Source organism: Herpailurus yagouaroundi, unplaced genomic scaffold (genome assembly GCF_014898765.1).
Source record: "Herpailurus yagouaroundi ecotype Mexico unplaced genomic scaffold, PumYag 29, whole genome shotgun sequence".
NCBI lineage: Eukaryota > Metazoa > Chordata > Mammalia > Carnivora > Felidae > Herpailurus > Herpailurus yagouaroundi.
In genome coordinates this window covers 75,838,399-75,853,257 of record NW_024412377.1, presented here as the reverse complement: position 1 = coordinate 75,853,257, position 14,859 = coordinate 75,838,399, and the positions used below count along the sequence as shown (strand labels likewise).

At 36.0% G+C, this 14,859-nt stretch overlaps 1 protein-coding gene across 22 annotated transcripts in view; it reads left to right on the top strand.

Moving 5' to 3' along the window:
* The window catches only part of PPIP5K2 (diphosphoinositol pentakisphosphate kinase 2), a 72,257-nt gene extending 66,331 nt beyond the window's left edge, over positions 1–5,926 (top strand). For all 22 annotated transcript variants that reach the window (XM_040447334.1, XM_040447352.1, XM_040447327.1 and 19 more), the window contains one exon: positions 4,195–5,926. In XM_040447334.1, coding sequence (XP_040303268.1) covers positions 4,195–4,307 — 113 coding nt within the window. In that variant the 3' untranslated portion in view covers positions 4,308–5,926. The remainder of the gene's footprint in view (positions 1–4,194) is intronic.
* Positions 5,927–14,859: the final 8,933 nt, after the last annotated feature.

Below are 14,859 nucleotides of genomic sequence, written 5' to 3'. Positions count from 1 at the left end.
ACTGATAATTTGTGTTTTGATTTTTTTTTCATTATTCCCACTAGGGATTTATCCATTCTGTTGGTGTTTTCAAAGAACCAGATTTTAGCTGTTTGTTTTATAGTTCACTGATTTCTCTCTCTTAATATTTCCATCCTCCTACTTACTTTGGGTTGACCTTTATTCTCTTTCTAGTTTCTTAAATCACTTTTTATTAGACATTTCTTCTCCTGTTATATAAACATTTAAGGCTTTAAGTTTCCCTCTAAGTACTTCTTTAGCTACATCTCACAAAAGTTACATTTAATTCTCATTCTCATTCAGTTAAAAATACTTTATAATTTGTGATTTATTCCTTGAGTCATGGAGTATTTAGACACATATTGGTTACTTTCCAAATATTTGGGGGTTGGAGTTTGGATGTCTTGTTACCAACTCCTTCATACCGTTGCATTTACAAAACATATACTGTACAGTCTTAGTATTTTAAATGTGAGATATTTTATGGCTTAACATTTGGACTTGGTACATCTTAAATGCAGCAAGAGCACTAAAAAAGAATTTTTATTCCATAGTTCATTGATGTAATGTTCTATCAGTATCCATTAGGTCAGAATTGCTGATAATCTTTTTCATATCTTATGTGTTTTTCCTATTTTGAGGGGTGGGGACATGTGGATGGGAGGAGAGGTTCTGAATGTGCTATCAATTGCTTAGAGAGCAGTTTCCACTCACAGCTGTACGATTGTCTTTTTCTTCCTTTAATTCAATCAGTTTTTATTCTGTGCTTTGAAGCTTTGTGATTACATACATACATATTTGGTATGCCTTCCTAATGTATGGACTCACTTATCATCATGAAATTTCCCTCTGATTCCTAGTAATGCTTTGTCTTAAAGTTTATCTGATGTGAATTTTGCTACCTCATATTTCTTATGCTTACTGTATGCATGGATTATTTTTCCAAACAACCTGTGGTCTTCATATGTAAGGGATTTTTTTTTTTTTTTTTTTTTTTTTTTTGTAGGCAGTATATATTTGGCTTCTTTAAAAACCCATTCTAGGGACACCTGGGTTGCTCATTCAGTTAAGCATCCAACTTTGGCTTAGGTCATGATCTCTCAGTTCATGGGTTTGACTCCCACATCAGGCTCTGTGCTGACGGCTCAGAGCCTGGAGCCTGCTTCGGATTCTGTCTGTCTGTCTGTCTGTCTCTCTCTCTCTCTCTCTCCCCCTTCCCCACATGTGCTCTCTCTCTCTCTCTCTCTCTCTGTCTCTCTCAAAGAATATAAATATTTTTTAAAAATTTAAAAACCCATTCTAACAATATCTGCCTTATAGTTGCAATGTTTCTGGTTCATTAACATTGTAATTATTGATATGGTTGGGTTAGATCTACTATGTTATTATATTTTTGGTTTATACATTCTGATTGTTATTTTTTATTCTTTTCTGCCTTGTTTTGTATTCAATATTTTTTAGAGTTTGAGGGGCGCCTGGGTGGCGCAGTCGGTTAAGCGTCCGACTTCAGCCAGGTCACGATCTCGCGGTCCCTGGGTTCGAGCCCCGCGTCAGGCTCTGGGCTGATGGCTCAGAGCCTGGAGCCTGTTTCTGATTCTGTGTCTCCCTCTCTCTCAGCCTCTCCCCCGTTCATGCTCTGTCTCTCTCTGTCCCACAAATAAATAAACGTTGAAAAAAAAAATTAAAAAAAAATATTTTTTAGAGTTTTATTTTAACTTATCTACTGACTTTGTACCTTTACTTTTTTGTATCATTCTTTAATTAGTGGCTATAAATACACCTAACTTTTCATGATCTACTTAGAGATAATTTTATACTACTCAGTGTAAAATGTAGGAACCTTGCAACTCTGTAGATTCATTTACCTTCCTCTCCACCCATCCTTGACACATAGTTATCCATGTATGTTACTTCCACATATATTATAAAGGCTACAATACAATGTTAGAATATTTGCTTTATACAGTCATGTATTTTAATGACACTTGGAATAGAAAAAAGTATTTTATTTATCCACACATTAGCCATCAGTCTTCATTCCTTTTTCTAAATCTTTGTTTCCATCTGGTTTTATTTGCCTTCTACCTGAATCTCTTTAGCATTTTTATACTGCAGATCTCTTACTGTATTTGAAAAAGTCTTGATTGACAATTTGAGGAAGAAAGTTTTTTCTTTCAGTGTTTTAAAGGTGTTGTGTCCTGTTTAGGGTTCCCATTGTTTCTGATGAGAAGTCTTTGGTAATTTGAATTGTCCCAATGTGTGCAGTGGGTTGAATTATTTTTTTCTGCCTGCTTTCAATATTTTTTCTTTAGCTTTGATTCTCAGCAATTTGTCTATGGCAAGCATGCTTAGAAATTTTTTTTTTTTTTTTAATAATCTGGGTTGATGTTCACTTTTACCTATCATCTCCATTCTGCTGTTAAGCTATCTAGTGGGTTTTTTTTTCAGATATTTATTCCTTAGTTTTAGATACTCTTTTTTGATTCTTCAGAGATCTCCAAAATTTTATTTATCATAAGCATATTTTCCTTTGTTCTTGAGTAAGTTAAAGTACTTGCTTTAACATTCTTGTGTACTAATCTAGCTGACCTCAGAAATAGTCTCTACCAATTTATCCATTCCCAAGAAGAAAGATGTTTTCCTGTTTTGTTTCATACATTGAGTACTTTTGGATTGCATCCTAGACATTATGAATGAGATGTTGTATAAACTCCAGACTGTTATTTTTGTTAGGCTTTTCCCAAGAGTATTGAGTTGTTTGGGTTTTTTTCAAGCAAAGAGTTAACCTTGGGCAAACTCATGTTGCAAAACTGTGTTCCTTGAAGCAGTCAGCAGCTCATCTTTCACATCTTTCCTTTTGGCCTTAGCTGTACTCTTGGAGCCTACCCTCCCCATGCCATAAATGTGATCATGTTTTATACAAAGAACTGGAGGCTCTCCCTTTCTGGGATCTCCCACCTGATTTTCCAGCAGCTATAGTTGCTCCAGTACTTATCTTCTGGTTCTTCATGCTAGTAAGAATGAGTTTTATGTTTAGTTGTAGTCATTGCACGTGTTCAGACCAGATACTCTCCTTAGGCCTACAGCTTTCAAAAAAATGGGGGTGGGGGGGACTCAACATGAGTTTCCTTCCTCCAAGTGTTGATTTTTTTTTCCAGTATACACCTGCTTTTGTTTACTCTTCAGTGTCTTCAAGTAGTTGTTTTTCATATTTTATCCAGAATTTATACTTGTTAACCTGCAGAATTAGTCTGGTAGGAGCTTGCCCATCCATACCAGAAGTGTCATCTATCTTAGAATAACTTTTTGATAACTCATAAGGGCTTAATGTTGGTTTGGATGTAGAAGGATGAGTTCTAAGTCAAGACTGTTTATAGTTTTCTAACATTTGAACTTTTTAAGTAGTGGTAATATAAAAGAGGAAAAATAGATTTAAGGGGAAATGACAAGTTCAGTATTAAGCATATTAAGTTTATGTTTACTGTCAGTTATATATATAGTTTTCTATAGTTTTCTAATATATATAGTTTTCTAATATATATTTATGGAAACTATATAGAAATATATAGTTTCTTTTTTTTTTTAATTTTTTTTTTAACGTTTATTTATTTTTTGGAGACAGAGCATGAACGGGGGAGGGGCAGAGAGAGAGGGAGACACAGAATCAGAAACAGGGTCCAGGCTCTGAGCCATCAGCCCAGAGCCCGACGCGGGGCTCGAACTCGCGGGGCTCGAACTCACGGACCGCGAGATCGTGACCTGGCTGAAGTCGGACGCTTAACCGACTGCGCCACCCAGGCGCCCCTATAGTTTCTAATATATATAGTTTTCTATAGTTTTCTAATAGGATAAACAGAATAAACAGATCTTGAAGTAAGGGAAAAGACCTGGACCAAAAGTATACATTTGAATATCGTTAGCACAATAGATAGATGGTAGTTAAAAATGATGGAATAAATTAGTTTTCCAGGAAAAATGTAGAGTGAAAAGACAAATTTGGAACACACCCCATTGACATTACTTTCCTGTATTGATGTTGAATTCTAAAAAGTTAAAAGGTTAAAAATGCTCTATTGAATATTTACAATGTTTCACCTACATCACAGTTATAAAGTTAATTATTTGTCACTTAGCAGTAGTATTTGAACGTGAATTGCTTGTGAAAATCTAAACAATTTTTCTTTTTTTGTATAGCTACCAGCGGACCTTCTAATGCCGTTGTTCCTAATACCTCATTTCGAAAAAAGACTATAGCTAGCAAAACAGAAATGCATGAACACAAAAAAACCACTGGGAAAAAGAAATGAAATCTTAGCGGAAGCTGGAGCTCCATATATTTATAAAAATCACATTGTTCGATAGAAAAAGACACGTAATAAACCTTGACTGAAAACTGTCAAAGCAAGTAATTGATGTTTCTCCTTATACACCTCTGTATTCATTTTAAAATATGTTAAATCTAGAGAATTCTTTGTATATATTCAGGTAAGGACCTTTTCTCATGATCTTGAAATGTTTAAAACAATGTTTATTAACATTTTAGCAAAACTTACGGTGATGAAGGTCTGTCATTCTTAATATTATGTTTGCTATGTGCCCTCTGTAAAGAAAACGACAGGAGACCTCAGCTAGCCTGTCCCAGTGTCTCACCAGTAATGCTGTTTACTCAAGAATCTGTGAGGTGACCTCTATACATACTTTCATTTTCACGGGATTGTATGTCAGCTATAAAAACCTATAGCTTGAGTTGGAATTTGACAGCCAGGATTACATATTATAGATTTTTAAAGTATATTTCCAAAGAGATTTCACTGACCATTTGGGTTAGAAACTTTTTTCCTCCAATTGTTAGAATTACATATATGCTGCAATATTTAATAACTGGAGTACTAGCATATGGGTTATTTTTCCAATATGTGCTTTGAGGTTTTTTTTTTTTATTGTGTATTATTTAAAATATTACATATACAGCTGGGGTGACTACACCTTTATGTGCATAAATTTCTATATTAATTTGTAGAAAATACTTGCTTTATATATTTCCTTATCATAAGGTGCTTTTGCTCATCAGGAAAATACTGCTTTATGTATCGGGAAGAAAGACATCTTTAGAATTTCTTTTTAAGAGACATAGTTGATAAGTTTATAAATGTTACACTTATTTTCAGAGTTCTTTTTAGATCTAAGGAAACCAGTTCAAAAATGGATATCAGCAGTGTGAGGAGAATGTCTCAATTCTGTAGTTAGGAGGTATTATGCATAACACCTCTTTTTAGCATTTCCATTCTTATCTCTAGTGTATCAGTTGATCTCACTAAGAAAGCTTAAAGATTGAACGTTGGATATAAATGCTCTTTTCAAACTATTAGATTTTGAAAGGAAATTGAGATCATTGTTTTGTGATTTCATCTGTGATGTGAAAAAATATTTATTGTATTGGTGCTTTTTTATCCCCTAGTGCACAAATAATTATAAGCCACTTGAATGACTTAAACTGTAAACCAAACAATACAACCTGGTAAGAATTCCATGCATTGCCAGTCAGGTAACTTAAGTTGCTAAAGCTTTACTTTGAAGCTTGTATTTAGGATATTATTGAATTCTCATACGAACACAACTATTAAAACTCTTCAGGAGGCTCTCCTAACTTTAAATCATCACCTATGAATTGACATTTAGAAAATAAACATATTAAGTGTTAGTTTTAAAAGGTACCAGATGCAAAAGTCACAAATATATACAATTATATAAGTTCATATACTTCACGTGAATGTACTTGTATTATATGGAGACATGTCTTGTAAACAGTTGAATGTACCTAAACTTTCTGTATGTGAAAATGTTAATGTGCTCAGTGTGGGAGTAAGAAGCTACTTTTATTTTTTAAGTGGAACTTAATTAAAATATTTTATTTCCAGAATCAGAGAGTCAATTAAGTGGCAACTTATTTTTGATTTCTAGTCTTTATCTCTTTACTTTTAGCTTTCAAAGTAGAAATAAGAAAACTATTTGAGTATTAAACGATGCTAATCTCAGATATGAAATAAAACTTACTGTTGGCCATATCTATTTCCTAGAAATTAGCTACAGAAATTCAGCATAGCTCATTTTTACCATTGTTATACATGAACTATGATTTCACCGTAGTCACTAAACTCTGTAATATTTTTGTGTAGACTGATTAGATAAACTGATTTGAAAGAATCTTTGAATCATTTTCTAAAACAACAGAAGTCTTATATATCAGGGCAAGAAATTACAGTTATCACTCTTTAGTGCAGGTTTGACTGAACCATCCGTTTCTCCCATGATTCTATCCCTGTATGGGTTTGTTTGTTTGTTTGTTTGTTTGTTTGTTTGTTTTAAATACTGCAAGATACTGTTTCTTGCAGCCCAGTCCTCCAAGCAGCAGAGATGAGAAAGCCCATCCTGAGGAGCTGTCCAGCCATTCTAGGATGTTAGTCTTCATGGTGCATTATTCCATCTTTCCTTCCTTAATCCCGCATCTGAACGCAGACCTCACTTTCCCCTTGAAGCAATGCTGGCAGATTTTGCTGCCCTGGTTCTATAGGATTCTCCTAAGTCCATTCTAAACCCCAGGAAATACATTTGAGGTGTTGTACCAACATTGGATTAAACAGCAAAATGTGCTGAACAGCTTATCTCAGGTTTCCTTTGAGCAGGAAATGGAGGCAGAGGAGAAACAGTAAAGGGACAGAGAACATGTGACAGTGTGCTTGCTTGCATATACATGGAACAAAAGGGCAATAGACAGCAATTAAAAGAGAAAAGCTAAATGTATCGCTCTTCAATAAAGATCTAATTACAATTCTTAAGACAAGAGAAAAGCCTCTTTTGAATAGTATTATTACCCAGAGTTTCCTCCCGGTTTTGCTGACTCTAATGTGCATGTCCACTATTACCTAGTTTCATGCTAAATTTTTTTCATGCTAAGATTTTGCTTTTACTTGGTCTTGTGTGCATACTTTAATGGAACGTCCACAGTATTTCCTTGTGTGCTTATCAAAGTTTGCTTTACATATAGTATTCATTAATATGACCTCATTTTATCCTTGGTTTATCTGGGCAGAGTAGACTGCCTATATTATTCTTAGTAATGTTGGGATTCTTAGTAAACTCTGTGAGTTTAGACCCTCTCTAATTCTCTTGAGCTGTACCCAGAGCTGTCATCAACAGCAGCATTCTTGCCCCTGGGGACAATTTTTATCCTTCTGAAGGGGTCACTTGATATAAGGAATTCAAGTAGAAATAGCTCTCCCTTTGCACAGAATCATTCATAGGTACCAAACTATTGCCGTGTAAGGTTTTCTTTATATGGGTCAGTTTTTGTTGAAGGGTCTACTCTGTATTTTCAGAGAATGGAAAACTTTATAAAATCTATTATTTTATAACATATATAAATTATATCTCAAATATGTCACTTAGGTTTTCTATAACCTTTCCCTTTGGCCCATGTGCTTAGTCATGACTTGAAAGAGGTAAAGGAAACTTTCCATATAAGGATTTTCTCCTTTTATTACCTGTGGTTTTTTTTTATTTCTTTCTATATTTTTATGTCTTCTGTTGCATATGAATTCATGACTGCTAGATTTACAATGTGGGTTTTACATTTATCATTATAACAATATCTTTTGTTGTTATTTCATTGGATGCTTTTGCCTTATAGTTTAAAATGTCAGATATTAAGATTATGACGTTTTATTTTAAAGTACATTTGCTTGATACACCTTTATCTATCCCTGAATTTGTTTATGTTTGTGTCACTGTGTTTAGGTATTTTAAAATAGTGTGGTTTGCTTTGTGATTCACTTTTAGGATTCCTCCTATTTCATACATTAGTGTAGTGTTTTTATATGTAATATATTTCTGCTTTTAGATTAATGCTTTCTGTTTTTATTGCTTTTTTAGGTTTTTTTTTTTTTTTATCTTTTTTGTAGAACAGTTTTCACTGCAAGTAAGAAAAACTCCAGTTGAAACTTAAAATCATAAGGAAATTTATTACCCATTTTGGGAAGTCCACAGACAGGGTGCGTTCTGGCCACAGTGCTTTCAGTCATACTGTCATCAAAGACCCGGGTTCTCTACCTCACTCCTGTAGCATAGTACAAGTACTTCATCCCAAAGTTGCTTTCCCACAATGTTCACACATCATGTTCACAAGATGGCTGCCAGTGGCAGTCAGGGTTTTATGTTCTCTTGTTCATGTCCAACACAACAAAAATTGAGGAAAATTCTCCCTCAGCCATGGAATAGTCTTTCATTTCAGTATGATTAGGCCTTCTTATTTGGTCATCTATCGCTCCTGGATGAATAACATTCTCTAGGAGAAATCCATGGGCGTATTGGCTCTGGAGGTGGTGGTGATGGAGTCAAGTTCCGCCAAATGCCTCAGCCCTGTTGACAGTTTGGACCGTTTAATGCTTTTCTGGGAGCTGTTCTCTGCATAGTAGGATGTTTAGCAATAATCCTATGCTAAGCTGCTAGTTGAGGTAGTCAATTAAGGCAATGAGCCAAAATGAAAATAATAATCAAATTTTTATTTACTTACTGTGACAATATAAGCAGGAGGCCAAAAAGGAATGTAGCACTGGCTCCTCACTGTTCTTTCCTAGCCCCCCGCTGAATGGCACTGGCCAAGGGTCAATCAAGCAGTGCAGGTGGAGGAAATTGTCTCAGTGTTTTGAAGACAATTTTTGGTGGAAATTTTGATTATTGCTGAGGAGCACTGCCATTTTATGAACCCAGGGAACTGGGGACAGGGAGAGATGGAAAGGCTAGAAGTGGAAAAACAGAGTGGAGAAGAATACCTTGGTCAAGACCTGTCCCCGGGAAGAAGGTCTCGGTGGAGACACCTGAAGGAGTCCCGTAAGAATGAGGCCTCTGAATGGAGGTGTCAGGGCTAGGAGTGCAGATATGAATATAAGCATGCTGGCCCTTGGTGTCTTTGACTATATAGCTCCCTTAGAAGACTGTATGGAGGACAGCTTTTCCTCATAAAGACTTCCAGGCAAAACTTTTTTAAATTGCCCATGATAAAGAAGGCCTGATAGATCACACATAGGATTTTGGCCTGAAATTGGTCTCCTCGTCCTGGTCTCTAACCTAAATGCCAGTAACACCCCCTGAAAGAGAGTCTAAATTGTCTCCAGACATTGCCAAATGTCCCCTACAGAGGCAGAATCACTCCCAATTAAGAATCCTTGCTTTTAAGCATAAGATTATGTGAAAAAAGGATAGATATATGACCAAAATTAGGGTTCTTTTAGGAAAGGGGTGGAGGAATGAATAAGGGGTAAGTGATCAACAATATGAACACTACACTTTCATTGTACTATCCGTGTTTGCTGTACTTCCCTTTGTTCCACTTGTTCTTAACTGTAATTTTGATTTGTATATTTCATTTTCTTTTTTTTTTTTTTTTAACGTTTATTTATTTTTTTGGGACAGAGAGAGACAGAGCATGAACGGGGGAGGGGCAGAGAGAGAGGGAGACACAGAATCAGAAACAGGGTCCAGGCTCTGAGCCATCAGCCCAGAGCCCGACGCGGGGCTCGAACTCACGGACCGCAAGATCGTGACCTGGCTGAAGTCGGACGCTTAACCGACTGCGCCACCCAGGCGCCCCTATATTTCATTTTCTAGATGCTCTTGATACCCTGTTAGGAGCAATGTCCAATTAGTGTACTTTTTTCTGCCTTTCCTCTAGAGCAGTTTAAGTTGACAGTATTATTTCCTTGGTTCTTCTTGTGTTTAGCTTTATACCTGTAAATGTGTTATGCCTTTATTACATGCTTATCAGTTTAAATGCTATATTTTGCACCCCTCATTAACAGGTTGAAAATATTTCCACCTTATCCCCTCTTGGCCTTCTCTCAGTTTACCCACCTCTTGTATTCCCTCTGGTGTAGCATTGTTTGGAGCATGGTCTTCTTCTCTTTTCCATTTCTTTCCTAAAGTCTTTTAGCTCCTGTTGCATTTCCTTTGGTTGTGTCGCTATGTGGTTTCTGATCGCTTGTATCTCTGGATGAAGTTTTTGTTTTCTTATTTGGTCATATATTTCATATGCTCAGTGGATTCATTTTTTTCCAATGAATGGTTTTATCTGCTATTGTTTCTCCCGTTCCAGTCCTGCTTTTTTTGGAGTATATTTGTATGAACACTATTATGCACTATATATGTATGAACACTATCATCTCGAAATAAGTTCCTTTCTGGATCACCTATTTGATATACTTCCATATGGTAGTTAATAGCATTTTGGGCTAACAATTCTTCCTGGGTAATACGGAAGCGACTTATCCCAGGTCTGCAGGTCTACAAAAGTTGTTTTTTAGCCTTTTTATTCTCTGCAGCAAACAGTGACTGTCAGCCACAGAGCTGCTCCCCTTTGGGGCGACTTTCCTACACTCTTGTCTCATCCACATACTGCTTCTTGTAAGTGACATGTCTATATTTCCTCCTTGGGCTTTGCAGCTCTGCTCCTCTGTGGTACCAGGAAGTATCCAGAAAACACCCGAATGGTGGTGCTGACTCCATTTCCATTGTTTCAGACAAGGAATTGGCTTTGCCCCTTAGAATATGCCAGCTATTTTGGAGTCTGTTGCTCTGATAACTTTGAGGTCTGGAGCTGTAAGCATCCTCTCCAGGGATCTTCCTTTTATATCTTGACTGCATTTGTTAGCTCTTTCTCAGAAGTTGTGGCGGAGGTTACAAGTGTTTTCTAGTTTTGTTGAAGACTGTTTATATTTCTTTTATTTTAAGATAATTTATATTTGTTTTATATTTGGGGATGATCATTTTTATTGAGAAATGATTTCTCCATTTTCAAACTGGATATCACTTCTTTTTTTTATTACTATCCTTTGACATCAAGGAAGAAGAAGAGGAAGAAAAGGAGAAGTTTCTATTTTCTTACCACAGCTATGTTTTTTTAAATGAAGTTAATAATGCCCCTTATGCCTAAAGTCCAATGTTGTCAGGATCAAATGAAATGATGATTTGGTAAACTGCAAAAGGAAGAACAAATTTGAAGCATTATTTGTGTTCTTTTGTTGTAATGGAGTTGTATATAGTCCAGATGTCAACCAGCCTTCTGTTTTCAGTTGTATTTCAGCATTTTTGCAGTCAAGGATGTTCTAGACAGCTCCCAATACTCTTCTATGGTTGCTTTTGTTGCCACAGGAACAGCTTGCCTAGTAACAATCTGACAAACCAAAAAAATAAAAAAAATCAAGGTTATTTCGGCATCTTTTCCATTTATAAAATCTTTCAAATAAGACAATACAGTCCTTCTTAAAGCAAGGTTTAAAAAAAAAAAAAAGTATTTAACAAAACAAAATGAGGCCTTCCCTCCCACCCATCCATCTCATGTCATGTGTGGTGTGAATGACACAATTTATGTGACCCTGGTGAGATAACGGATGTATGATTTAGATACCCATTTTAAAGCCCTTACAAGGATGTATCTCGATGAAGAAAGTAAGCTGTTTATTTATCATTCCATGTAACGTGTTTCAAGAGTCCTTGATATATGAAGGATGATTTTTTTAAGAGCTAAAAAAAACAGTGTGCCTTCTGAAAGTGTTTTGCTACTTTCGAAAACTAGATTTTTCTGAAACCAGTCAATTGACTAGAATGCTCATTGTTAAAGGTGGATGGATGGATAGAGGGATGGATGGATGGATGGATGAATAGATGGAAAAATGAAGGGAAAAAAATGAGGGAGAAGTGAGGCAGAGGGAATAAAAGAACGTAAGCTCTACTGTACTACCAAAAAACATTGCTGATATGAAGAAGTTGGAGGCCAGATAATTAAAGACTCTTGCCATACATAGAAATGCTAACTTGTCCTATAGTAAAATGAGACCTGGGAGTCCCTAATGTTTTAACTCACAACAGTTTTGTATAACTGACTCTTCATTAGTCATTTAGAAACCTTTCTGAAAGTTTCTAATATGCCATATGCCATACCTACCTTGTTCTTGAACATTAATTTAGGTAGATAGCATAACTAAAGTAAGAGTTACTGGTACTGATGGCCATTACTACTCCCTCTTGCTCCCCAGATGCTCATTTAAAGAATTTACTGTTAACAGTAAGCATAAATAAAGTTTATGCTTCAATATTTATAATTTTAGAATTATCTATATGAGGATTTTACTAGCTCCCATTTGTTAACCTGAGTTCATTTAGTTCTGGATATTAGTTGATAATATAAATGCAAGCTTTTTTATATTTAAACAATAGAATATAGTTATGGAAATGTTTACAGCAAGAACAAGAAAAAAATTATACCCAGCATATCGATGATGTAGTACTATGATTGTGTAAAAGCAGATGGCTAATAGGAAATCTTTGAGTCTATAGAATAAGTTCCACTACATGTGCATTATTGCCTTGTCTGGTTGTTAAAATGGACATCTGTGAAGTTGTGGCATAAAATGATCATCTGGGTTCTCAGCTGTCTTTAGTCTATGGTGATGTGATTCTAAGAAAGTTCTTTTCCTTGTTACCTTCTGCCCTCTATATTCTGACCAATGCTGCAACCACAAAGAAGTGGATGATTTGACTTGCTGTATGAGAAATAATAGACTGATAGCATTCTATCATAACATGGTTATAACTCATTTTGACCAAAAAAAAAAAAATTATCCCTAAAAAACTAGAGTTACTCCATAGGAATCAGATGACCCCCATATTACAGACTTGGGCCAGGAGGCTACGACCTGAGCAGAAAAGTTGGTTGCTAAGTAAGGAGTAAGAATTTGGGAGGAATTTATCTGCTCAAAATCCTACCTACTTGCTGGATACAGTGTCTATGTAGGGAGAATCATTAAGAAAGCTCAGTGAACTCCCTGCCAGACACACAGATAACCCCTTTTAATATGCAAATACCCTTGGAAGGCTTATGTCATTAATCTGGCCATTAACCCCATAATTTATCAAATGCTTTTCTCACTGTCTTCCGAAAGGCATTCCTTCACCAAATGCGTGGTGGGTGCAGATTATAAACCCATTACTATGCTAAACCCTGGTGAAAATGAAAGTCCTGTTGCCATTCTTCAAAGAATTTACTATCTATTGGAGACCAAGTGCTCTAAAGCAATCGCAGAGACCATGGCAAAATGAGTGAGGAACTTATATTTCAAACACTTAAAAATTCTGGATAAAATATTTATTTTGGAAATGCATGTAGCAGCTCAAAAGCAAGAAATTAAAACCAGAAGGTATCAGAAATGAAAGGAATCAGCAATTGAATCAAGTCTGAAGTCCTTTTGTCTAAGGGATTCAAAGGGTACCTGAATCCCTGATTTTTCAGGGATAATTTACTTGATCAGCATGAACTATATTAGCTAAGGGTACTGTTGAGGAAGCCCTGAAGTTGCAAACTGTCTATATGGCTGGAGCTGGGTTCCAGTCGTAAAAGCAGGAAAGGCTCTACAGTGTGCAAACCAGAACTGTAAGATCTCATACCTACCCTTGTAGGTCCACAAAAAGAAGCAAATGCCAAAACATACACTGGGACACTTGCACAATGCAGGGCACACACACGGCGCTTCCACACTAGAAATCACACTGAAAAAAAGCTCACTCAAAAAACAACTGGCAGGGGCGCCTGGATGGCTCAGTCAGTTAAGCGTCCAACTTCAGCTCAGGTCATGGTCTCACAGTTTGTGAATTCAAGCCCCATGTCATTCTCTGCGCTGACAGCTCAGAGCCGGGAGCCTGCTTCAGATTCTGTGTCTTCCTCTCAATCTGCCCCTCCCCCGCTCACACTCTGTCTCTCTCCCTCTCAAAAATAAACATTAAAAAAAAAAAAAAAAAAAAAACCTTGCAAATCCCATGAAAAAACACTTGGCATCCTAGGAGATTTTCTGAGGAAGTAGATGGTGGTGTGTTATTGTGGCATAAAAGGAGCAGAATAAAGTGGGGGCAGGAAGAGACATTTAAAGGGTAAGATAGGAAAACAGTGACGACTTCATGAATGTGCTTGGGGTGGTGTAGAGTAGGAGACTTTAATTTAGGAGACTTCAAGAATTTCATAACATTGGAATATAAACTGTTGGAGACAGGGATGATTTCCATGCTGACATAATCCCAAATAAAGTGTGTATTTCAACGTGGTATTCTGTAAGTTTTAATAATTTTTCAAAATAAATGATGTCAAGCTAATATTAAAACAGTAAGTAAAAAAATTTTAAGTCACTTTTATTCTATTACCCTATATGTGTTTTCATTTTTTCATGGTCTCTTACAGTTACTGTTCTTAAGTATCTTTACATAATTGTAATTATTGCACCATAAACAGAAAATGTTTTTCCTAGGTTCTTTACTCCACATTACATGATATTTTCCCATGATCAGTAGTATTTATAATGGTCATAATTGTCACTTTAAAATCTGGCATTTTACTTAAGATTATTAGAGTAATACTTACATATTAGGTCAAATGTTACTAAAATGTAACAAAAGAGCTTCACTTTCCTTATTCTTTTTCTCTGACCTCTACCCATCCCTACCCCAAGTCAAATCTCATTTTCTTTTTTTTTTTTTTTGGCTTTTTTATTTTTTTTTTCTTTTTTATTTATTTATTTTTTTTTATTTTATTTATTTATTTTTAAAGTATTTATTTATTTAGAGAATGCAAGCAGGGGAGGGTCGTAGAGAGAGAGGGAGAGAGGATCCCAATGCAGAGCCTGACGCAGGTCTCGAACGCACAAACCTTGAGGTCATGACCTAAGTGGAGGTCAGACACTTAACCAACTGAGCCACCCAGGCGCCCGGCTTTTTTATTTTTTTAATGTTTATGTATTTTTGAGGGACAGACAGAGCACGAGC